The sequence below is a fragment of the Polypterus senegalus genome, chromosome 13 (assembly GCF_016835505.1).
Source record: "Polypterus senegalus isolate Bchr_013 chromosome 13, ASM1683550v1, whole genome shotgun sequence".
Lineage (NCBI taxonomy): Eukaryota > Metazoa > Chordata > Cladistia > Polypteriformes > Polypteridae > Polypterus > Polypterus senegalus.
In genome coordinates this window covers 152173567-152199967 of record NC_053166.1, presented here as the reverse complement: position 1 = coordinate 152199967, position 26401 = coordinate 152173567, and the positions used below count along the sequence as shown (strand labels likewise).

Below are 26401 nucleotides of genomic sequence, written 5' to 3'. Positions count from 1 at the left end.
AGATGCAACCTTAGTTACACCAGAGCTCTCCTGGAGGGTTTCCATTTGAGGCTTAACGTTTTTCCCTCACGTCTGTTTGTTAACATGCAATACTCAGTGTGCTATCTGTGTGTTTTCCTGTTGCTCTTTTGCAGTTCCCTTGAAAGAAAGACACAACGGCCCGTGCTGGCGAAATCGCGGACGCTGTCGAGCATCCCTCAGTCTCCCATCATTTCCAGCAATGACCACTCTGACCTAGTTGGCTGCAGTCAGGAAGCACTCACGTCCAGGAGAAGGCTGCTGTCCAGTGATAGTGTGGGAGAAAGCCATGTCCTACCAACGGCAGGTAGGAATCGAACCCAATAAGTATGCCAGCTTGTGTCACAATCACCTCTTTAATGTAGGCAAGCTGATCTGATCATTTAACAAAGTGAAGCTCTGCACAAGTTACTTAAAAAGTTTTGCACAGTATGCTCTTTAGCTGTTTTAATAGATAGATAGATAGATAGATAGATAGATAGATAGATAGATAGATAGATAGATAGATAGATAGATAGGAAATGTACGATAAATAGATGAAAGGCACTATATAATACACAGACACACAGAAAGAATAATAGATAGATAGATAGATAGATAGATAGATAGATAGATAGGAAAGGCACTATATGATAGATAGATAGATAGATAGATAGATAGGAAAGGCACTATATGATAGATAGATAGATAGATAGATAAGAAAGGCACTATATAATAGATAGATAGATAGATAGATAGATAGATAGGAAAGGCGCTATATAATAGATAGATAGATAGATAGATAGATAGATAGATAGATAGATAGATAGATAGATAGATAGACTGACTGGATACTTTTTATAACCCTAGGGTACATTTAGCTTTTACAGAATCTCAAATTATATAGAATTGTGGTGTGTCAAAATTGGCCCAAAGGACAAGGCAGTGCACAAATGTTACATTTTATAACCTTTTTCCTTTTTGTAAAGTTGGGTACTTTTACTCACAACTGAAAAAAACTGCATTTAGGTTTTTTTTAATAGTCTGTGAACAAAGAACCCTAAATGCATTGGGAAATCCGTTAGTGTCAATGGTGAGTTAAACTGACCTGAGAGACACAGCAAGGTAAAAATTATTCAGAAGTTGTACAAATTATGGGATGTTTGGCTATTTTTTACTGTTCATTCATTTTCTTGAATAAATAAATTTATTTATAGATAAAATTTAGGGCACATTTACCAATTTCAAACCCAAGAGCAGATCAAATCTGACATCGAGATACTCTAAGGGATAATTGTAATAAACATTTTGAGAAGATGAATTGATGGATATGACAGTGTTTGTCCAATAATTATTTCCATACAAATCCACCAGATGGTGCTTTTGAGCTCTGCCTGGGGAAATCAAAAGCTTTTCTAAAATGTAATCTGTTTCATAAATAATCAAAATAAAAATTTTGGATTAGAATATGAGAATTTGGCGGAGCCAAAGTACATTACTGGTGATAACCAGATGATCTTCAACTAACTCTTGGGATATTTTCTGGCATTTTATTTTAAATTACCCTGTGCACATGCCAATGTTTCATATTGTGGACTTATTTTTAATATTCATAACAATGGGCTCTGTGAGATTATTTACCCTAAAATTACAAGTTACCACCTCTTTTGTTACAACAGTGAGAGGAAGTGGAGATTCGTTGTGCATCACCAGCAATCAGAGCACTCAGTAAGAATAGAGAGAAACAGTCCTTTCTACTTATTTAAAAATATCTGCCAGTTTTGATATTAACGTTCTTTGGTCAAACGTCAGGGTCATATTAGAGTGCCAGGGTGACATTATGACAGAGATTCAAAGCAAACAATCTTTGGATTTTTGAATTTTTAATTATGCTTCTTCTGCATCTTTATATGCTGGGAGTGGTAGATTGGAGCAGCCTTGTTGGGCTCCATGGGTGCCATCAGGGGGTGCTGCAGCTACAGCTAAACCCTTTGGGGCACCACTTCTGCCACACCTGGAAGTGCAGCCGGCAGAAGGTCAAGAAACACCTGGAGGACTTCCGAGTGCACTATAAAAGGAGCCGCACCACCATCAGTCAGGGAGCCAGAGTCTGGAGGTGGAGGATAAAGCTTGCAAGGAGGAGTAGAGACGAAGAAGAGAAAGAGAGAGGAAGAAAAGGAGTGTGTGTTATATTAGTTGGTGCTTTTGTACTGTGCTGTGAAGTGGGGAGCCAAAGAAAAACACTTCCCCACCTGAATAAAGCGTGCGCTGTATTGATCTGATGTCTGAGCCTACCTGTTTCGGGGTTTGGGGAGTGGTATGCTTCCTGGTGGCAGTAGAAAGTTATGTAGCTCTCCAAACCCCAGACACAACCACAATGACACAAGTCCCAGGTTCAAATAAAAAGTTTATTAACACAAATACAAAAGCTTTGAACGAGAGACAATCACAAATATTTTCTCTACTTCTCTCTTTGTCACTACTCCAGGTGAGTGTTGTCCATCTTCCACCTGACTTTAACTTGCCTGACTTCTTTTATCTTAGTCAGGGGAGCACTTTGAGTGCTAAGGTATAGAACGTTTGATGCATTTCCGTATCAAGTGGAAGTCACCAAATTCAGGGAATCACAAATCCCCAATGCACCTTCTGGTGGCACCCATGGAACCCTAACAGGGCTGCTTCACAGAACTACAATTCCCAGCATGCCCTGTGGGTGTCCATTTGGGAACCAAGGCCCAGGGGTGGCTGCCTCCTAGTGTACTGGAAGAGACCCCAGAACCCATTGTCTCCCATTGTCCTTCCAATGTACTGGCCTCCCAGCCTGGAAACTCACCTGGATGCCAACACACTCTTCATAGTGTGGGAATTTTCTGCCATCCTTTTGGTGAGACATGAAATGTTCTGTTTATCCTTCCTCCTGGCCAGGCAATGCAATGGACCAGCGCCCATCCTGTATGGGGTGCCAGCCCATGGGTGTTGCCCATCATTCCAACAGATGGAGTATCACAAACATTTGTAGTAAAAGAATGCACTGTATTTTCATTCCAACAAATGGTGCATCATAAACATGGGCGCTGTCCATTATAATATATAAAAGGAATAACCCTTTGGGAGTGGTACTCCTTGGCACCCTGCCCAGGATTGGTTCCTGCCTTGTGCCCTGTGTTGGCTGGGATTGGCTCCAGCAGACCCCCGTGACCCTGTATTCGGATTCAGTGGGTTAGAAAATGGATGGATGGATGGAGTGGTACTCCTGGCTTTACAGCCCAAACCAAAAGCAAACAACAAAGCCTCAAAGTATCATGTTTCTCAATTATGAAATTGCGCACAAAACTAATTTTAAGGGGAAGCTTCATGAAACTCCATGCCAAACGAAAGTGAGCTGTTGTGCTTATCAGTATTCATTGAGTGTTTTTCAATCAGTCTCTTAGAAATGCCACATCATATAAAAAATAATCCATTTACAAAACTACTGTATCTCTTAAAAAAACACTTTGGAGATTTAGTTTTCTGTCCTGCACAACAACTGACAGGGGATACGCGCATAAGGTCCTATTCTGTGTTTTAAGACCCTCAGGAGATGATGCGGCAGAATGTGACAGCGTGAACTGAATAAAAGGGATCAGAACAAGCAAGTGCCGCAATTGCTCTTCACTGTTTTCTACGTTCTCTTCTATGACAGCAAGACAGATTAATGCCTGTGGATTTGCAATCATGACTGGGGGGTCGTAGATGGAGTGCAGTGTAATGTCAAAATGTGAAAGCAAAATCTTCTTTATTGGTAAAATGAAGGCATGTCACATCAAAAGCTGCCTCCAAAAACAAATAATTGCTTAAATAATTTCAAACAAGATCTTCCAATGAAGGACACAAACTGTAATGTCTGTAAGCAGACTGGAATTGAGATGTGAGCCAAAAATAGGATCAGTACCAAGACACTGAAAAGTTCAAATGTCACAGTCGACATGAGCGACAAAAATCATTTAGCAAAAAATTAAAGTACAGTTGTGACTCCACAGTGATGATGAATTCTTAACCCTTTAAGACCTTTTAGCCCTAATGACAGGAGCTCCAAAATGTTGGTGAGCATGAAAACCAAAATGGCAGACTGTTGTGATCTGAGTTTATATTTTAACTAGCTGTGTAATCCCGTGCTGTAAAAAGCCCAGGCTCCTTGACACTATGGATTCTGGCACTTCAGTCAATCAATTGCATCAGTTGTGCATTAGCGGGTAAGCGGTTAAGGTTCTCTTTTGTCAGCAGTTTCGTTTTACAGACGTGCTCGCCTCTGTTGTCTATCAACGGCTAAGCAAGTTTCATTTTGCTGATGTGCTCGCCTCACTTGTGTATTAGCAGATAAGCGAGTGTCTTTTTTCTCAGCAGTTTTACTTCGGTGACAAAGTTGCTTTCTTTGAGCTTCATGCTATAGCCTCGCACTTCCGGGCCGGACAGACAGACAGATACACGCACTTCCACACGTGGATGTTTATATATAAGATATTTTGTGACAAATCCAGGACAGATTTTAACAAGCTAACGTCTATATATATATATATATTTTTTTTTTTGTAAAAAGTTAAAAAATGTTAACATCTTACAATGCCATTTTGTGTTCCATACAAGTGCTGCTCTTTTGCCGAAGTAGCTTTGGCCATTCCTTTAGCAAATCACCCAGAAATCCTCTGGGGTGCGTGACGCGTGACAACTATTTGAAGACCAGAACTTTCATGTTTTGAACTATTCAAATGTTGAATGACAATGTCATTGGTGTATTTTCTTGCTTTTTATGGTTACCAAACTTTCCTTCTTGTACAGGGTGACACAGAAAAACGGGAACTTTTGAAAAACCCAATAAAAATAGAAGAAATCCAACAAAAAAATGTTATTGACAGCAGTTGAACTACTGAGACAGTAATCCAAAGTATCAATGTCTGAAAATTACATCCTGTAGATGGTGTCCTCCTGTACGTATGCATTCTTCCAATCTGCTGTCGAGGTTCCCCATTGATCGCTGCAACATCTCAGCTGGGATACCACAAATTTCGTCTTGAATTCTTTGTTTTAATTCATTCAGTGTCCTTGGCCGAGTCGTGTAGACCCGACTCTTAAGGTAGTCACACAAGAAAAAATCACAAACGGACAAATCCGGTGATCTTGAGGGCCAGGGAATGTCACCGAATCTTGAGATGACACGGTTACCGAACAATTCTCACAAAGCTGCCATTGATTGCCTTGCAATTGATTAGTAAATTACTAAATGGCGAGACTGTTTACAGCTCAAGGTCATTGTTCCGCAGTGACGCCAACTGTACATGACTGCCACTACGCATTTCAAAAGTTTTCTGTGTCACCCTGTATATATATATACTCAGCAAAAAAGAAACATCCTCTGACTTTCAACTGTTTTTACTTTCAGTAAACTTAATGTGTAAATATTTGTATGAACACTAAAAGAGTCAACACCATAAGACATAAACTAAAAATGTTTCACAATGTGTCCCTGAATGAAGGGAGGCTCAAAATCCAAAGTACCAGTCAGTATGTGGGGTGGCCACCAGCTGCTTGAAGTGCATCTCCTCCTCATGGACTGGACCAGATTTGTCAGTTCTTGCTGTGAGATGTTACCCCACTCTTCCACCAAGGCACCTGCAAGTTCCTGGACATTTCCTAGCCCTCACCCTGCGATCCAACAGGTCCCAGGCGTGCTCAATTCCTTGACGATAAACACGAATCCGTCCATCACCCCTGGTGAGACAAAACCGTGACTCATCAGTGAAGAGCACTTTTTGCCACTCCTGTCTGGACCAGCGAAGGTGGGTTTGTGCCCATAGGTGGCGTTGTTGCTGGTGATGTCTGGTAAGGACCTGCCTTACAACAGGCCTACAAGCCCTCAGTCCAGCCTCTCTCAGCCTATTGCGGACAGTCTGAGCACTGATGGAGGGATTGTGTGTTCCTGGTGTGACTCGGGCAGTTGTTGTGGCCATCCTGTACCTGTCACGCAGGTGTGATATTCGGATGTACCGATCCTGTGCAGGTGTTGTTACACGGGGTCTTCCACTGCGAGGATGATCAGTTGTCCTTCCTGTCTCCCTGTAGCGCTGTCTTAGGCGTCTCACAGTGCGGACATGGCAATTTATTGCCCTAGCCACATCAGCAGTCCTCATGGCTCCCTGCAGCATGCCTAATGCACGTTCTTGCAGATGAGCAGAGACCCTCGGCATCTTTCACAGTCGGTAGACAAGTCTCTTTAGTGTTCTGCGTTTTTAGAACTGTGACCTTAAATGTCTACTTTCTGTAAGCTGTTAAGGTCTGAACGACCATTCCACAGGTGCATGTTAATTAATTGATTATGGTTAATTGAACATGCATGGAAAAATTGTTTGAACCCTTTACAATGAAGATCTGTAGTGATTTGGATTTTTAAAACATTATTGTTGAAATACACAGTCCTGAAAAAGGGACGTTTCTTTTTTTGCTGAGTATATATATATATTTTGTATATATATATTTTGTTAAAAGTTAAAAAATGTTAACATCTTACAATGCCATTTTGTGTTCCATACAAGTGCTGCTCTTTTGCCGAAGTAGCTTTGGCCATTCCTTTAGCAAATCACCCAGAAATCCTCTGGGGTGCGTGACGCGTGACAACTATTTGAAGACCAGAACTTTCATGTTTTGAACTAATTAAATGTTGAATGACAATGTCATTGGTGTATTTTCTTGCTTTTTATGGTTACCAAACTTTCCTTCTTGCATTTGGGTTTTCTGCTAAGCTGATTTCTGCTAAGCATTCTAAATGTGATAATCATGAGGTCTGACTTTTGGTTATGACATTGGCTTCTCTTTGATCTTGTTTTCTTCTTCTGGTCCCTTTACTCCCAACTATCTCTGCCCCATTGGAAGCAAAATGGTCCAGAAAATTACTAACCACCAAAACTAAAGAGAACAGTCACAACTGGAGCTCAAAATGAAACTTGCTAACTAAAACACACCTCCAAAATGAGGGACTGATTACCAGACTTGATATAAAAAAATGTTTAAAAACTCAGAAAACGTTTTTAGAGGTGCTAGAGGTGGAGAGCTAGCAGTTTAGGAAGGTGTTGGACCAGGAGATTAAATGTCTCTTTACCATATAAAAAATTCCTGGGACGAGACTCGACTCTCTATCCTGGGACAAGATGAGACTTTTTCAGAGAGATAATTTCAAGTCCCACGAGACGAGACTTTGTACCAGGAGATTTAAGCACGTCCACAGTCCACTCACCTCTCATTCATGTGAATGCTATTGTCAGACACAGTTCCTGTGCTCTCAGCTCTTATACATTTTTATGTTTTCCTCGTTTTAATATAAGGCATACAATCTATTCATTTCCTTCGATGTTGTCCTTTTCTGGACAATAATTTTATAAGTCTTAGATAACGACCAATTGAAGAAGAAAGGGCAGCGTGTTGAAAAGAGGCCCAACAGCTTTGGAGAGGAAAGAATTCAAAATAGAACAATAATAATCTAAGGGAAAATAAGGAAAGTTATATTCAGCCTGGACCAAGTGGAATTGAAAACCTAACAAGTCCAAACGGGGGTGGAAATAAAAGACAAAGAGTAAAAGACAAAGTAGAACATCGTAAAGAGGTTCAAAAATGTCGCACAGCAGGTTAGAGATAATCCATCCATCCATCCATCCTCTTCCGCTTATCCGAGGTCGGGTCGCGGGGGCAGCAGCTTAAGCAGAGAGGCCCAGACTTCCCTCTCCCGGCCACTTCTTCCAGCTCTTCCGGGAGAATCCCAAGGCGTTCCCAGGCCAGCCGGGAGACATAGTCCCTCCAGCGTGTTCTGGGTCTTCCCCGGGGCCTCCTCCCGGTTGGACGTGCCCGGAACACCTCACCAGGGAGGCGTCCAGGAGGCATCCTGATCAGATGCCCGAGCCACCTCATCTGACTCCTTTCGATGCGGAGGAGCAGCGGCTCTACTCTGAGCCCCTCCGGATGACTGAGCTCCTCACCCTATCTTTAAGGGAAAGCCCAGACACCCTGCGGAGGAAACTCATTTCAGCCGCTTGTATTCGCGATCTCGTTCTTTCGGTCACTACCCATAGCTCATGACCATAGGTGAGGGTAGGGCGTAGATCGACTGGTAAATTGAGAGCTTTGCCTTACGGCTCAGCTCCTTTTTCACCATGACAGACCGATGCAGAGCCCGCATCACTGCGGACGCCGCACCGATCCGCCTGTCGATCTCACGCTCCATTCTTCCCTCACTCGTGAACAAGACCCCGAGATACTTGAACTCCTCCACTTGGGGCAGGATCTCTCCCCCAACCCTGAGAGGGCACTCCACCCTTTTCGGATGAGGACCATGTTGGGATTTGGAGGTGCTGATTCCCATCCCAGCAGCTTCACACTCAGCTGCGAACCGATCCAGAGAGAGCTGAAGATCACGGCCTGATGAAGCAAACAGGACAACATCATCTGCAAAAAGCAGTGACCCAATCCTGAGTCCACCAAACCAGACCCCTTCAACACCCTGGCTGCGCCTAGAAATTCTGTCCATAAAAGTTATGAACAGAATCGGTGACAAAGGGCAGCCCTGGCGGAGTCCAACTCTCACTGGAAACGGGTTCGACTTACTGCCGGCAATGCGGACCAAGCTCTGACACCGGTTGTACAGAGACCGAACAGCTCTTATCAGGGGGTCCAGTACCCCATACTCCCGGAGCACCCCACAGGATTCCCCGAGGGACACGGTCGAATGCCTTTTCCAAGTCCACAAAACACATGTAGACCGGTCGGGCAAACTCCCATGCACCCTCCAGGACTCTGCTAAGGGTGAAGAGCTGGTCCACTGTTCCGCGACCAGGACGGAAACCACACTGTTCCTCCTGAATCCGAGGTTTGACTTAGAGGTTCGGTTAGAGATAATGAAAGTACAAAAATTTGGAAATCTCAAAAAACTGATAGTAAAGATCGCATTAGCGCAAACAAACGGAAATTATTACATGGTGAAATAACGGAACAGCGAAAAGAAATATGACAGAGGTATGTAGATATTGTTTGACTTTAAACTTTAAGTTGGAGACTTGTAGATTGTCTAATTCGTGTTGCCATCAGGGAAAAGTAGTATTTATTTCCAATGAAGAGGTGTATTCTGTGAGAAATAAAAGATTTGTTATTTGGTGAAAGTGAAATCCACAAACACTACAGGCAAAAATATCCAAATCTGCAATAATCTGTTCACGTTTGCATCATTCAATGCTCAAAACGTAGATTTACACGATTCAGGACCATACGCTATGAGAATCTGTCATCCCACAACAATTAAAGCTACGACAAGTTTAATTTCAAAGAAACCACAATTTGGTCAGGTTTATATTTATGATCACGGAGAAGCGATGCAACATACACTGAAAAAAGTATAACATTGATGTTGTTCATTCAACGTAAATTTTCTCTTTCAAGCAACTTAAGATTAGTCATTTAGTGTCATAGCTTGAAATATTTGGTTTCAGATCTCAATCAAAGTAAAAAAATTTGTTTGTACCAAATTAAGTTATGGTGGAGGGAATAAACGTTAAAATCCTATTTCATTTAACTTAATATTTTAGGTTGTTCGTGTGCTGTGTTTGAGGGGCCATTTGTATATTCTTTCGGTCGAACTTTCCATTTTGATGGCTTTCCAACTGCCAAAAAAGAAGAACAACTTAAAAAATAGATTTACTTCAGTGTAAAACAAGTGAATTGCACCCAATCACTGTAAATGATTTGCCTCAACTTAAAAATTGTGGGATCAATAAGCTAAAAAGAATTATATTGGTTCAGATTGAAAATATTAAGTGTGAATCATTCACATTTTTTCAGTGTAGAATCAAAAGAGTTAAATGATCGGACGTATTAGAAATTCTACAGCCAATAATGGATATAAATCCATACGTCCAAAAGTATCGCACTTTACACGAAATTCATCTGAAAAAACACAGACAAAGAAAAGTGAAAGATCACACTTACACTTATAATAAACCAACATGTGACCAATTATCAGTGATAATAGTTTCAAATACAGAGCTATCAAAGACAGAGTTGATATTCGTGTTTATCCAAAAGCACAGCACGATTTGTTGCAAGCAGCAGAATCGGGAAATGACGAGTGCGTTGGGCCCAGGGGTTGGCGAGTGAAGCAAGCAGGGGGCAGAACCCCCTAGTAGTCAAAAAAAAAACCAAACAAAGAAAAGTCGGCACATTTAAATGATGGAGTGTCTGAGGCGAAAAGACCAAAGAGCAGCAATGAGACAATCAAGTTCTGTGTCAACATCAGCAAAGTGAGAAATTCTGCGCTGCATTAAATGACTGGGTGTATGCATGTTGCATTGGAAACTCTCTGTAATGGTGGGTCTTAATCTGGCCTTGGGGTGTGTACGCGAGTGTGAGCTGCTGTGGACCTCCCGCTCTAAGTTAGTCAGTGCCTTGTACTTGATGGTTGGGCTAAGCTCTCCTCCACCCTTAAATTGGACAGCATTTAATGGCTAGATGGACTGTTTACAACATGTTATTACACCCGGTGCTGTTGACCTACATGTAACGTCACTACTGGCTGCAGTACAAAATAAATGAATAAATAACTTTCATATAAACAATGTAATTCAAATTATTCTCTGCATCAGCTTTGCCTTTTTCTCTTTGCTGGGGACACACTTGCAACAGTTAAATAAAGACGCTTCACAAATCAAAAGTGAGTGTTTTCTTTCCATTCGGGAAATCCATAATGAGTCCCTGGCATTTGCTGGAGGTATCCAGTGCTTCAAGCATCTGCAGCGTTGTTTGCAAGGACTCTGGTAGGTGGATTGGGAAGGATGAGTGAGACATTTGGCAAACAGATGATTCGTTTACACAGGGACTTGGAAAGCAAGCAGGAAAATGTTAGTGAGGAGTGCTTACACATTTCAGGGACTTGTCTAGGGAATTAGCACTGGGCTGTCACATTCCCAGCAAGAGTGACAAAGCTGAATGCTGTTGGGCTTCTGCAGATCATGTCAGTCAATTCTAGAAAAGCAATTTTAAAATGTACGAGGCTGATGCAAATCATTTAATAAGTGATTCTGCAATGTTACTGTATTAGTAATACCCAGGTAACTGTTCCATAAATCATTTATTTACCGTTTTATTAAAGAATGGCTAATGAAGAGCCACCAATCATCTGTGCAGTTGGGATGGGAGATGAAAACTACTGTACTTGGAAAAAAGACCCTTGAACAACAGGAAACCCTGCAAGTTCTCTGCAGACTGTGACTCTTCAAGGATCTGAAGCTGTGAAGAATCCTCACTAACCGCAGGGAGGCCACCATAAAAATGGAGTTTTTTCATGGACATGCACATCATGGACACTGGGGGTTCTATTGTGGAAATGTTCAGCTTCACCTGCACGTGGACAGCTGCTTCAAGCAAAGAGACTTACTAGGTCGACATAAGCTGACCAAAGCTACACCTGTGCCAATCATCAAAGCAAGGGCCCGCTCACCATGTTACTTCCTTTCGGATACATCCCTCCTCAGCTGCTAATCCCAGTGGGAATACGGCAATCACACACACTTTATACTTAACCTTGAGCTAATCAAACAATATAAAATCATTATAACAATAAAGCAAAATTAATAACGCACAATAAAAGCAATATTAACAAAAGTAGGAAATGATTCCAAAATGAGCCTTAAAGGGTTAGGAAGCATATTTGAAAAGGCTCTTATTAAAAAACTTAATGTAAAGAAATAGATGATGGGATGGGAGTCTTTTCTAATCTGCGTGCATATCTACATTAGACTTCTGTTCAGTCCGCAGAGGACTTTATCTTACCAGTTTCTTTGGAAGTTGGCGGTGCTACCTGTCCGAGATGGAATGAAATAAGTAATTAATGTAGACATTAATGTTTGCAGTGCACCATTTATTGGAATGTATTTTGTAAGGCATGTAGTAATAAAAGACATTGCATATGTCATTCCAACAGATGGGGCATCACTTCCTTCTGTTGTATTAAAATGCATTATTACAAATGTTTGTGATGTGCCACCTGTTGGAATGAAATAATGCAATGCATATGTCTCTGTTATGCCATTTGATATGGGATTAATAAAAGTAGCGTTAACATTTGTGATGTACCATCTGTTGAAACGAAAATGCAATGCATTTTTATTACTACAAACGTTGGTGATGCACCATCTTTTGGAATGACAGAGACACATAGCAACTGGACAGAGACAGACACACTGTTATGACTAGTTCCTAAGAACTAAAGAGCTCTAAATCTTCCAAAAACACTTCTGAAAATGCCCACTACTGGAGGGTATATCGTCAAACACTGGCCGGAATAAGGACAAAAACAGAATCCTTATAAATTGAACAGATTTATTTCCCCAGAATGCTCAGTCGCACAAAAGAAGCTCTGTGGTGCACAAGAGGCAACAAGCAGTTGTCTTAAACAACAAGGCAATCTCAGATCAAATTCAGCCCCAGTGGAGAATCCAGATACAAAATCAAACATCCACTAAATCACACAAGCGCAGCAAAATGCAAGAACTCACAAACTTCTTAGCACGTTGAAAATGAACCACCAGGAAATGTGGGAGACCCTCCAGTTATACAGAGAAGAGGGCATTTCCTGATGAAAACTGGCAGGTGTGCCCCACCTACATAACACAGGCTACGAAAATAGAGCAGACAGTTAAAAAAGTAATATTAGCGACTCAACAATGAATAAAAAGGACACAACACCTGGATTTGAACCAAGAGAGCAACCCTATGTGAAATATAACACAGGCAGACACTTGTCATTTTATTAAGGTGATGATCTTCTCTCTCCTGTTCTTCTTTTCTGTGCAGCATGCATCCAACTTTAAAAGACCTTTCTTCATATTGATTTAACAATAATTATATGAATAATCAATAGCCTAGCACCACTGACATGTTTGCATTACATCCTATTGTCCCAGGCTGATGTCCCTTCTAACACTAATTAATCCAGGCTAATAAATTCCAAACACGTGTCTGGCAATCAGTTTTTAGGATTCTAAATGAATGATGCAGAGTTCAAATGAACAAATGACTCAGAGCTAAATCTGTACACAGCAGTCATTTCAGAGTATTTCTAGACAAGACTTTATTTAAAATGAGATTTATAGTGCCAAGTTAAATAATGTGCAGTATGTTTGAAAATTGCCACTTGATCAGTGTTCATTTTTATGACATTTCACCTGCGAGGTGAGAAAGCTGAGTTAGCAGAAGCTGTCCTAATGTGGGGTGTTCAAAAGAAATGTAATAAATTAACTTCATGAGGTAGAAGTACAAGATAAATAAGAATAGTTGTCAAATATTATAAATATTAAAATGTGTGCTTCAGTTTACATGTTTTAAGTTTAGAATTTCTCGATTGTTATAGAGGTTTGTCAGGTTGCACCCTCTGATGGATGTCCATAGTGGACTACAACAACAACAACAACATTTATTTCTATAGCACATTTTCATACAAACAGTAGCTCAAAGTGCTTTACATATTAAAGAATAGAAAAATGAAAGACACAATTATAAAACAAAATAAATCAACATTAATTAACATCGAATAAGAGTAAGGTTTAATGGCCAGGGGGGACAGACAAAACAAAAAAACTCCAGACGGCTGGAGAAAAAATAAAATCTGTAGGGATTCCAGACCATGAGACCGCCCAGTCCCCTCTGCGCATTCTACCTCACATCAATGAAACAGTCCTCTTTGGATTTAGGATTCTCAAGGAAGGGCTTGATCATGATGATGGTCACGTAGACTTCTGCCTTTTAATCCGTCCATCATTGTTGGTGCATCATGAAGCTTTGAGTAGGTGGAGGTGGCGCAGGCCACCACCACAAAGAAACCGGAAAAAGAAACAGAAAAGAGAGTTGGAGTCAGTACAGATTTTAGAGCCACCATGAATAGTTATTATGATGAATTGAACATACAGAGTATCAGGATTAAGTTAAATTACGATTATAATGAAGTTATAAAAAGGCCATGTTAAAGTAATGTGTTTTCAGCAGTGTTTTAAAGTGCTCTACTGTATCAGCCTGGCGAATTCCTATTGACAGGCTATTCCAGATTTTAGGTGCATAACAGCAGAAGGCCGCCTCACCACTTCTTTTAAGTTTTGTTCTTGGAATTCTAAGGAGACACTCATTTGAGGATCTGAGGTTACGATTTGGAATATAACGTGTCAGGCATTCCGATATATAAGATGGGGCGAGATTATTTAAGGCTTTATAAACCATAAGCAGAATTTTAAAGTCAATCCTGAATGACACAGGTAACCAGTGTAGTGACTAGATCCCAAGTAAAGACTCAAAAGACAAAAATAACATCTTATTCATAATCACTGTCCTCGAAAGAGTCTAAAATGATACCCCACACCATACCTTATGTTTGAAATGTGTCATTTTTAACCATCTGGGAATGACTTTAAGAGGGCTAGAACCCCCAGTAAAGAATCGAATATTAAAAATATGGTCAAATTCATGATCATCAGCCTCGAAATAGCATAAAACAAACTTCTACATGCAGATACAACCCAATCCTATTTTTCTGAAGTTTCTATAACAGAAATCTGTATTGTTGTCCACAGAATAAGAAGTAAAACAGATTAAGTTTGACCCCCTTGTATCCCATTAGAGAGTGAACCCCTGCGGTCAGTTGATATGGCCTGCACAGCTTCAAGTCCCTCTCATAATTTTTGCTGAAGACCTGTATTGGTTTTCTCTTCACCATAAAGGTGTCGTTTCCTGCAGACAATATGGTCCAAAAATAGCTTTAAAAATGTGGGGTTTTCTGACCTTGAGGGCCAAATATAGCAGGGGAACCTCAAAAAGTTTGACATCTTGTACAACTAGACATCAAGACGTATATCACGTGTGGGGGTTTTCTCAACCCAGTGAGCCAAGAGAGGTCAGACATAAAAACTAAAGTGTTCAGAAGTCATTCTTGTAAACACAAAACCTGAAGTTCAGATTTGGATATTGTATTAAACATGTGCAGTTCAAGCTCCTGTTTTACGTATTGTTTAATTCATAGTTCACTATTGTGAGTTTGAACATTTATTAAAATAATTTTCTATCTCCGTACAAAGGGGGGCTAGCAGCTTGTCCTCTTTATGCCTGTGGAGGACATGTTGTGTGTCAGGCTAAGCAGGACAGGAGGTAGTCTTGCTGAAGGCGGATGTATAATATATACAGGTGGAGACAACCGTGAGTGAATTGTGCTTAAAAGTGGTTGGGAACTATTAAACGGTTCACTGAGTGTCACATTTCTAAACCAATCCAATGCCTCGTGAAGGACGACCGTTGCTCTTAGTAGGGGTGGTGAATTTGACCTGTAAAGATCAGAGGTGCTCCCATTAACCTGGTCCGACAAACAGCAAGCTTCGGCTTACGATGAACCGTCTATGGTTTAAAAGTCTCCTAAAAAAACATATTAGATGAGTAAAGGCATGATGTTGGTATGTTTTAAAAATAAAAATAACCTGATGCAGGGGAAAAAATGGGGGCAGCACGGTGGCGCAGTGGTAGCGCTGCTGCCTCGAAGTTAGGAGACCCGGGTTCACTTCCCGGGTCCTCCCTGCGTGGAGTTTGCATGTTCTCCCCGTGTCTGTGTGGGTTTCCTCCCACAATCCAAAGACATGCAGGTTAGGTGGATTGGTGATTCTAAATTGGCCCTAGTGTGTGCTTGGTGTTTGTGTGTGTCCTGCGGTGGGTTGGCACCCTGCCCAGGATTGGTTCCTGCCTTGTGCCCTGTGTTGGCTGGGATTGGCTCTGTATTCGGATTCAGCGGGTTAGAAAATGGATGGATGGAGGGGAAAAAATGGCATTCCACGGCATCAATGGAAGAATGGTAAATATGAATGATATGTTGTCACACGTGCTGTGTGTGCTCTCTGTTGTGCAGCATTACTACGACAATGGAAACATTGATCTAAGGTTCAAAGAACTGGCAGTTATATCTGTGAAAATATGAACTACAAAATATGCATTTTAAGTAAACGGCTTGTCACACTCTGTCAAACGGACAACTGTTACAATAATGAAGAGTCCCAGAAGATGCAGATTTCAGTGCTCAAAACACCTGGATCAACAAATCTGCCCAACACCACTAGTAAAGCACAGACAAGGCTGCACAACATCCGCATTCTGACTGCATTTGTAAATAATAATAATAATAATAATACATTTTATTGATATAGCACCGTGACCATGCTCAACATGCTAAACAAATAACTAAAGAAATTTAACATTACTGTCTAATTGGAAAGGCAAACATGCCATGCCAGCATTTTAACACATTGTATACACAAGGACTGCAATGCTTATCTGAACTCTATTTTTTATTGTTAAAGTATGTCACATAGTGATGCAATAGTGATAAGGACAGAAAGGTATTGTAGCAGACAGAGGCAAACGTGTGATGGTGTACATGGGTGCGTCTGTCTGTTTCTACTGATGCAGTGCTCATTCTGACATGGAAATGAATCATAATGCTTCAGCTACCTTGTGCAACTAAGATCCTGAACTGATTTTATCTTTTCATTTTTTCTCGGCGTCATGTCTTTTGTTGAGTATCTTTTGGTCTCTCCTTGAAACTCCGGCAGTGATTTAAAACACACAGCCTGGAGTAATTTGGGGCGGGTGTTTCAGGAAGTAGCCCTGTGGGCGAAGCCTTTGAAATCGTCAGTGTTCACGTCACACTTTTTAACGTTTTGTCCCCAGATGTGTATTCTTATTAGAGAATCACGTCTGGCCCTGACAGACTACAGTAGACAGGAGGTGTCAGGAGAACATGCTACGCGTCAGGTTCATTTATTCATTCATTTATCTGGCTGAGGCACAGCTTTTTATTTTCCTCATTTGAGGATGAAACTCTGCACTGGCTCTGATGTACTGTAAACGTATATAAAAAAAAAAAAAGCTAACACATTTATGCTGTTCTCCAATCTTACAGGAGACTCATATCCCACTGATCATGATGGTGATAAAGATGTGGAAGTGTGGGGAGTCCAGACAGAGTCCGAGGTGCATTCCCAGTCTCCAGTCAGGCGTATGCACTTCCGTGAGGCCTGCATGCAAAAGAGCTTCTCTGTGGACTACAGCCTGGATGTGAAAGACTTGGGGACAGCATGTGTCGGGGACAGCGTGGAGCAAGTGAAATGCAAGCTGAAGAGAAAGTTTGTAAGTTAACTTAAGTGTTTACTAACCTTGCCGTCTTCATTCCTACACTCGTGCCCAGGCTGCATAGAATGAGTTTTGTTGATGCCATTGAGTGGGTCACATTACTGAAGTTCATGGGTCATGGTGCTGAAGGTCATGGGTCACGGTGCTGCAGCGTTCCAAGCATTTGATTCACACATTTTCTGCTGAGATGTCCGCTGTACGTGCTGTTAAACCCAATACTGTGAGGTTCTCCTCACATCTACGTATGTTTTCAGTATATGTTATTATGCTATTATGTCTAACATATGTGTAAAATGTCAACATAAATACAGTCGGAAAGGTCTGTCTAGTATCCACGGCTGTACTGATGCAGATTTAGTATACATCCTTTGTGTGACACGTTTAGAAACAGTCACCAACGCACTGCCCAGTATTATATTTGGGACAATAAAAGTGTGCTTTTTTGCGTATTTTTCTTATAATACAGTATGTCTTCAGAGCTTCTTGCTCTGAAAAGGTAGAATCTCAGTGCCTGATCCACATGATGGACATGCCCATTGTGTTATTGTAGGCTACCACAGCTCAAGATTCCACATTTCCCCTAAAACAAACATTGACAGTTGGTGTATTGCGAGTGGTGCTTAGGGTACGAACATCTTTCTTGTCTTTCCACTCGAATGCAGCCATTTTGCCTTTTGCCACACATCTACTTGCACCCACAGCGAATCTCCAAGCCATCAAATTCACCAGGTAAATCATGGCAGTATGTTTGTACAGTGAGTGCCATATGCATCAGTTTCACTATCCGTGTCAACGTCTGATGACCAATTCACATCGTCATCACTGTCGATTGATTCATCCAGCTAATGGTTCAGTATCAGTTTGTTCTATAACTGGCTTTACAGCTTCTTGTTTACACATTATTGTGTATTTTAATTTAAGGCTTCACCCCATTCATAAATATTTATAAGTTACCACAAAGTAGCATAATGGGAAAGATGAGCAGAGCAAAGAACAGAGAAATCCTGAATAAAAGCCTGCACCAGAGTGCTCTGGACCTCAGACTGGGCTGAAGGTTCAACTTCCAATAGAACAATGACAGTATATACTGTATATATATATACATACTAGGGGGCTCTGCCCCCTGCTCGCTTTGCTCGCCCACCCCCGTGTTTAGTTTACCAGATATACAATACAATACAATGTATTTTTTATATAGCCCAAAATCACACAAGGAGTGCCGCAATGGGCTTTAACAGGCTCTGCCTCCTGACAGCCCCCCAGCCTTGACCCTCTAAGAAGACCAGTAAAAACTCCCCCAAAAAAAAAACCCTTGTAGGGAAAAAAATCGAAGAAACCTTGGGAAAGGCAGTTCAAAGACAGACCCCTTTCCAGGTAGGTTGGGCGTGCAGTGGGTGTCGAAAAGAAGGGGGGCAATACAATACAGTACACTACATAGAACAGAATAAATCCTCAATACAGTATGAAAATAAAAATTCTAGAAGTACGGAGTAGAATTTCACATTAGATGATATCACATAATATGATTTAGATTTGTTTAGAGTCCTGGAGACCTCATTCATCAAGCTGCCTCTCCCATTTTACCATTCCACATCTGAAATAGCACTAATCCAATGAAAGGACCCCTCTTTCCAACGATTCCTGCGATCCTCCATCAGGTATGACTTTAGCTTAGGTAGGCAATATACAATTTAAAGAGATTGTTATTTTCTTGGGAATTGTTACTTATGCATTATTTTCACTTTTACTTTAAACACTTTTGTAAAAACAATACTTGCCCTTTATTTTCGACACCATGCGTGGTTACATCTCTTCCTCGTCAGACGTATCATGCTGCTCTCGTTGTGAAGGGGGGGGCAGCTGAACGCATGCTAAGGATATGCCGTCGCATCACCTGCTGTCTTCCTGCTGTTGGCGAGCTGCACGTTTCGCTTGTCTCTTGTCGTTGTTTTAAGAGCTGGGAGCACATGATGCTTGTCTGACAGATGCAATCCAACAACTGCTAGGTTAGATGTCTGTGGACTTGTTTTAAATGATGGCTCACTGCCTGGTCTCGCGTGACGTTGTAAAAACAATACTTGTCCTTTATTTATGGCCCCGGGTGTGGTTAAATTCTTTCTTGCAGGACATATAACGCTATTTGTGCGTGTTTGGGGCCGGGACGGGTATGCTGTCGTGCTGCCCTTTGAACTTTTTAAAGCCTTTACAGCCGCTGTTCTTTTTCCTACTTTGTGTCTCTGCTGCTCGCGTTGTGATCGCTTCTCCGTCATCATAAATATATACCTGACCGAATTGTGTTTTCTTTGAAATTAAACTTGTCGTTGGTTTCATTTATAACGTATTGTCCTTTATATGCTTTATATGCACTGTATCTGTGTGTGCTGCTTCCCTTTACACTACTGTTTTGTTTTTTTTTTGCCCATTCTCTTTCGTCTCGCGGTTCTTTTATTTGTCTTTCGTGATCTTAACTTGAAGATCACGTATCGTCTCTTAGTCATTCATTCCACAGGATTTTTTTTTTTTTATAATGGAGAGAAATAAAATGCCTATATCAAAAATGAACATGAAAAATAAGATGTACATAAAAAGTCAGTCTTACAAAATGAGAGATATTGTTCGCAAGAGCACAGAAGACAGTTTGGCCCTGTTGAGGCAGGTCAGCCAAAATATTAACCCCTTATTTTAAGTGCCCCATGTAGAGAATGTGGCTGTAAAATTTGTGTGAAACCCTCCAGTGACGCATCCTCTGTCCTTACTGCAGACCCGTCACTCACTTTACTTACGCCATTTCAAATTTTCATCTACCCTCTCAAGTCTCTTTCTAAACCCATATTTGCTCTTTGTAACCCTTTCTTTTTCTTTAGAGATATCAATAGGACGTGAGAATGGGGTGACTTGTCCTTCATTCTGCAGCAAGTGCAGCACTGGCGCCGAAACATCTAGTGACTGCTCTCCTTTCTGTGGCACTGAAGCTGTACCAAGTGGTCTCTTTTATTCTGAAGCGGGCGTGGCAGTGAAGCTGAAACTGATGGTGATTGCTCTCTGTTATTGTGAAGTGGGCTTGAAATGCATTGTAACAGTCCTCTATTATTATGTAGAAAAGTATGGTGGTAGGGCTGCAATAACCGGTGATTTTCTGCTTTATTTTGTATCTTGTAGCAAGTGGAGCAGTGACTTTGAAGCGTCTGGTGACTGTCCTCCTGTATTAAGCAGCAAGCGTGATGGTTAGATTAAAACATCTGGTGTTTGCTCTCCTAGCGAGTGTGGCAATATGGCTGCAATATTTTATGATGCATTTCTTGATTCTTTAGTGAACATGACAATGAAGCTGAGATGCCTTGTGACGGTCCTTCTGTAAACTACTTGGACTGTGATAGTGGTTGCTGTGTTCTTTTATTCTGTGGTGAAAATAATGGAAGAAAGTTGTTGCTCTGTTTATGGACACTACACTGATAAGTGATTTTGGCTCCGAAGTCCAATATAGTAAATGTCTTACTGTTGAAAACCCCTGAGGGGTGCACAGCAATGCCCATTGTGGACTGTAGGGGGCATCACTGAGCTCCAAAACTTCAGACAACTACACACAGATAGTCGGTCTGGGTTCAAATGAAGGTATTTGTATTAAACAAAGTACGTTTCCACAGGTCTTGTTTACTTAATCGCAACAATACAACCCTTCGTTCTGTTTCTAATCCCTTTTTAACTCCTCCAAGTGAGTGTTGTCTTCTTCCTCCCAGCTCCAACTCCCAGAACCAAGTGGAGGGCTCTCTTTTAACTCTTGACCTGGCAGTGCTTCCGGTGCTTAACCCACTGCCTCCAGGAAGCACTTCCTGGTCAGGCAGGACCCCAGCAGTCCCTGTATTATCACTACCCGACAGCTCCCCTCGAGTGACAGGGCAGGCCCATGGGACCACAACTCTCATGTTGCCCCGCAGGTGTCTATAATGGGGCTTGCCACCCAGTGTATAGAGGGACACTCTGAATATAGTAGGCAGTCACCCACTGGGATGTCCTTTCCGGTACACAAGTCCATCCCAGGTGTAACTCAGTGACTGTTAGGACATTGTAATGAATGAAAGGAGATATTGTCATTCCCTCCCTGATCGACAATTATCAAAGCCTCCTGGCCAGGTAAGAGAGCGGTGCCCACACTGGCTGTGATGCTGGCTCGTCCCTCATACCCCACATACTTTGTCCTGTCTTATCAGTGGAGATGATGCTGGAAACAATGAGCCAAAATACATGCAATTGCCATTGCTAGCTGATTAACTTGGACTCTTCTGAAAGCAGCACATCTTCGACTTTGAAGCTAACTTGTTCACAACAGCACGAACCAACCTTGGCCTGTCCTCCACAGCTGCTTGTTTTCCTGGTTTAGGGTCTTTTTATTGTTGCTAATCAGTTCAGCTTTTTCGCTAAGCTATTTTTTTCTGTTTATTGGTAATCTTAGCACATGTGGACTTCACAGCTTCTCCTTGCCACGCTTCCTTTTTTATTTTTCCTTAGGCACATACAACTTACGTATCAATGTTTCATTTTGTAGGGTCAAAACACAAGTGTCAGACTGCTGCTTACCGAGGCTTAAAATAAAAATGGATCCAAACAAGGCATGAAAACAAGTCATTTTTCTTCTTCTGAAAACCGGTCGGCTGAATCTTAGCTGACACGATTCACAGTAAAGCGTTCGATAACGCTAGACTGAGCAGTGTTACTCCAAATAAATATTGTGCTCTGTTGTCAGATTCTGATCCTCGGTGTGACTTCCATGCAGCAGAGCTGTGAAAGAAAGCAGACGCAAAATCGGCAGTAGCACCATCACACCCAATTAAAAGTCGTCATTTTTTTCTTTGAAATCTTCATTTTAAGTGAAACATGACAACTCCAGTAGGACAGAATATACAGGAAAAACAAAACCAGGGAATATCGCTTAAGAGGAGAAAGGAAGTCACAAAAGAAAGTCACGCAGCCCTGATAGGAGGACTAAGCAGACTAAACTATCCTGTGGCTTCCACAAGAACTTCAGGGATAAAAAATCCCATCTTAAGAGTCCCCAGGTTGTCCCCTTTTTATGGTCAGTTAGGTCTGATTGAAAAAGACCCAACCCTTTGGGCCTCAGTCATACTGTGAATAAGCAGTTCTACCCACTGCATGTGGCAACCAGGGGGAAACTTCTGCTTGGACATCAGGTGCTCTGCGGTTTTCAAGCTCCACATCCATTATCCTTAACTTGTTCCTGCACAGTAATGTAGGGGCCTTAATCAGTGTCCCATATCACCAGGCCTGTGGCACATCCACTTTTGATTCTATGCTCAGTCTAGGCTTATGGGATGGCTGGGCTATGTGAGACACATACACTCACCTAAAGGATTATTAGGACCACCATACTAATACGGTGTTTGACCCCCTTTCGCCTTCAGAACTGCCTTAATTCTACGTGGCATTGATTCAACAAGGTGCTGAAAGCATTCTTTAGAAATGTTGGCCCATATTGATAGGATAGCATGTTGCAGTTGATGGAGATTTGTGGGATGCACATCCAGGGCACGAAGCTCCCGTTCCACCACATCCCAAAGATGCTCTATTGGGTTGAGATCAGGTGACTGTGGGGGCCATTTTAGTACAGTGAACTCATTGTCATGTTCAAGAAACCGATTTGAAATGATTCAAGCTTTGTGACATGGTGCATTATCCTGCTGGAAGTAGCCATCAGAGGATGGGTACATGGTGGTCATGAAGGGATGGACATGGTCAGAAACAATGCTCAGGTAGCCCGTGGCATTTAAACGATGCCCAATTGGCACTAAGGGGCCTAAAGTGTGCAAAGAAAACACCCCCCACACCATTACACCACCACCACCAGCCTGCACAGTGGTAACAAGGCACGATGGATCCATGTTCTCATTCTGTTTACGCCAAATTCTGACTCTACCATTTGAATGTCTCAACAGAAATCGAGACTCATCAGACCAGGCAACATTTTTCCAGTCTTCAGCTGTCCAATTTTGGTGAGCTCATGCAAATTGTAGCCTCTTTTTCCTATTTGTAGTGGAGATGAGTGGTACCCGGTGGGGTCTTCTGCTGTTGTAGCCCATCCACCTCAAGGTTGTGTGTGTTGTGGCTTCACAAATGCTTTGCTGCATACCTCGGTTGTAACGAGTGGTTATTTCAGTCAAAGTTGCTCTTCTATCAGCTTGAATCAGTCGGCCCATTCTCCTCTGACCTCTAGCATCAACAAGGCATTTTCACCCACAGGACTGCCGCATACTGGATGTTTTTCCCTTTTCACACCATTCTTTGTAAACCCTAGAAATGGTTGTGTGTGAAAATCCCAGTAACTGTGCAGATTGTGAAATACTCAGACCGGCCCGTCTGGCACCAACAACCATGCCATGCTAAAAATTGCTTAAATCCCTTTCTTTCCCATTCTGACATTCAGTTTGGAGTTCAGGAGATTGTCTTGACCAGGACCACACCCCTAAATGCATTGAAGCAACTGCCATGTGATTGGTTGATTAGATAATTGCATTAATGAGAAATTGAACAGGTGTTCCTAATAATCCTTTAGGTGAGTGTATAAGTCACATAATACAAAGGTGGGAGCACAACAATGGCAGCCCACCTTCCGTAATAATTCAAATTTATTGTCACGTGCACACAATATAGTGAGATTCTTAGCTGCGTGTCTCTCACAGACTAATGACAGAAACAGATAACAAACACAACTTACTCTCATGGAGCAAATTATGAGGAGCACCTGTACACCTGCTTATCAATGCAATTATCTAATCAGCCAATCATATGGCAGAAGCACAATGTATAAAATGATGCAGACACAGGTCAGGAGCTTCAGTTCATGTTCACATCAGACACAAGAATGAAGATCAAATGTCATTTCAGTAATTTGGACGGTGGCATGATTGTTGGTGCCGGGTGGCCTGGTTTGAGTATTTCTCTAATTGCTGATCTCCTGGGATCTTCACAAACAACATTCTCAAGGGTTTACTCAGAAAAACAAAAAACATCCCGTGAAGGGCAATCCTGTCGATGGAAGTGTATTGGTGATGAGAGTGGTCAAGGAGAATGGCTAGAGCTGACAGGAAGGCTACAGTAACTCAGATAATCACTCTGTACAACTGTGACGAGCATCTCAGAAAGCACAAGACATCAAACCTTGAGGTGGACAGGCTACAACAGCAGAAGAACACGTCGTGTTTCACTCCAGGCAGCCAAGAACAGAAAGCTGAGGCTTAGGTGGACACAGGCTCACCAAAATCGGACAGCTGAAGACTGGAAAAAGGTAGCCTGGTCTGATCACTCAGCTTATTTGTCTATTGTTACTTAAAGTTGACCATCTTCAAAAGGCGACTGCCAGCATGATAACGCACCACACGACATAGCAAACTGGTTTCATGAACACAACAAGTGTTCTTCAGTGGCCTTCCCAAACACAAGATCTGGGTCCAGCAGAACACCTTGGGAATTCGGTAGAATGAATGTGCAGCTGACAAATCTGCAGAAACTCTGTGATAAAATCATGTCAGCGTCGACCAGAATTTCAAAGGATTGTTTCCAACATCTTGTGGAGTCCATACCATGCAGACTTGAGGCTGTTTTGAGGGCAAAAGGAGGTTTCATCCAGTATTAGTCTAGTATTCCTAAGGATTTGATCACTGAGTGTATGTTAAATGCAACAAAAAACATATCAGCTCTGCCCAGTAAAGTGTTAGCTATGGAGTAGCCATATGACTAAAAGATTAAAACCTGCACATTGAATCTGGTGGGCCAAGTGTTGGTAGGTCCAAACCATCAGTCAGGTTGGAGCGGAAAGAGAAAACTCTCTGGGCAGGATGACTGAGGACTTTAATAACTGAGTCTGCCTTTCTCAAAGCTTTTCATCACAATGGGAATGACACCAGTTGGTCATCACTGTAACTGTTCAGCTTTACTTTCATTGGAACAGGGATAATTGTCTTTTCAAAGTCAGCATTTTCTCAGTAAGACATTAAACATGTCTGAAAATAAAGCTGAGAAAATGGTTGTTACACGTGTTTAAAATGTAGATTGATGCTCAGATCAGAGGGGCTGTTTGATGGATGTTCAGTGGATTTAGGAGGCATTCATACTCCTTCACTTTCTGTACAATTTATTTTGTTGTACTGTAGATTCAATTTTAAATAGATATATTTGCAGTTTCTGGCCATCCGTCTACACTCTGAATACTTATAAACTGCTCAAAAAAATTAAAGGAACACTTTGAAAACACATCAGATCTCAATGGGAAAAATAAATCCTCCTGGATATCTATACTGATATAGACTGGGTAATGTGTTAGGAACGAAAGGATGCCACATCGTTTGATGGAAATGAAAATGATCAACCTACAGAGCCCTGAATTCAAAGACGCCCCAAAAATCAGAGTGAAAAAATGATGTGGCAGGCTAGTCCATTTTGCCAAAATTGAATTGCAGCAACTCCAAATTGTACGCAGCACTTTGTATGGCCCCTGTGTTCTTGTATACATGCCTGACAACATCGGTGCATGCGTCTAATGAGATGACAGATGGTGTTGTGGGGGATCTCCTCCCAGATCTGGACCAGGGCATCACTGAGCTCCTGGACAGTCTGAGGTGCAACCTGGTGGCATTGGATGGACCAAAACATAATGTCCCAGAGGTGTTCTATTGATTTAGGTCAGGAAAGTGTGGTGGCCAGTCAATGGTATCAATTCCTTCATCCTCCAGGAACTGCCTGCATACTCTCACCACATGAGGCCAGGAATTGTCGTGCACCAGGAGCCACTGTACCAGCATAGGGTCTGACAATGGGTCCAAGGATTTCATCCTGATACCTAATGGCAGCCAAGGTGCCTTTGTCAAGCCTGTAGCGGTCTGTGTGACCCTCCATGGATATGCCTCCCCAGACAATCATTAACCCACCACCAAACTGCTCATGCTGAATGATGTTACAGGCAGCATAATGTTCTCCATGGCTTCTCCAGACCCTTTCACTTCTGTCACGTGCTCAGGGTGAACCTGCTCTCATCTGTAAAAAGCACAGGGCACCAGTGGTGCATCTGCCAATTCTGGTATTCTATGGTGAATGCCAATCGAGCTGCATGCTGCTGGGCAGTGAGCTCAGAGCCCATTAGAGGACATGGGGCCCTTGGGTCACCCTCATGAAG

At 41.9% G+C, this 26401-nt stretch overlaps 1 protein-coding gene across 2 annotated transcripts in view; it reads left to right on the top strand.

The window, feature by feature from the left end:
• The window catches only part of LOC120542213 (ankyrin repeat and fibronectin type-III domain-containing protein 1), a 338184-nt gene that overhangs the window by 18717 nt on the left and 293066 nt on the right, over positions 1–26401 (top strand). The window contains exons 2-3 of one of the 2 annotated variants that reach the window (XM_039774508.1): positions 135–325; positions 16991–17217. In XM_039774508.1, the coding sequence (XP_039630442.1) occupies positions 135–325; positions 16991–17217 (418 nt within the window). Of the gene's footprint in view, positions 1–134; positions 326–16990; positions 17218–26401 lie in introns of those variants that run through there. The other variant, XM_039774509.1, reaches the window with a different exon arrangement.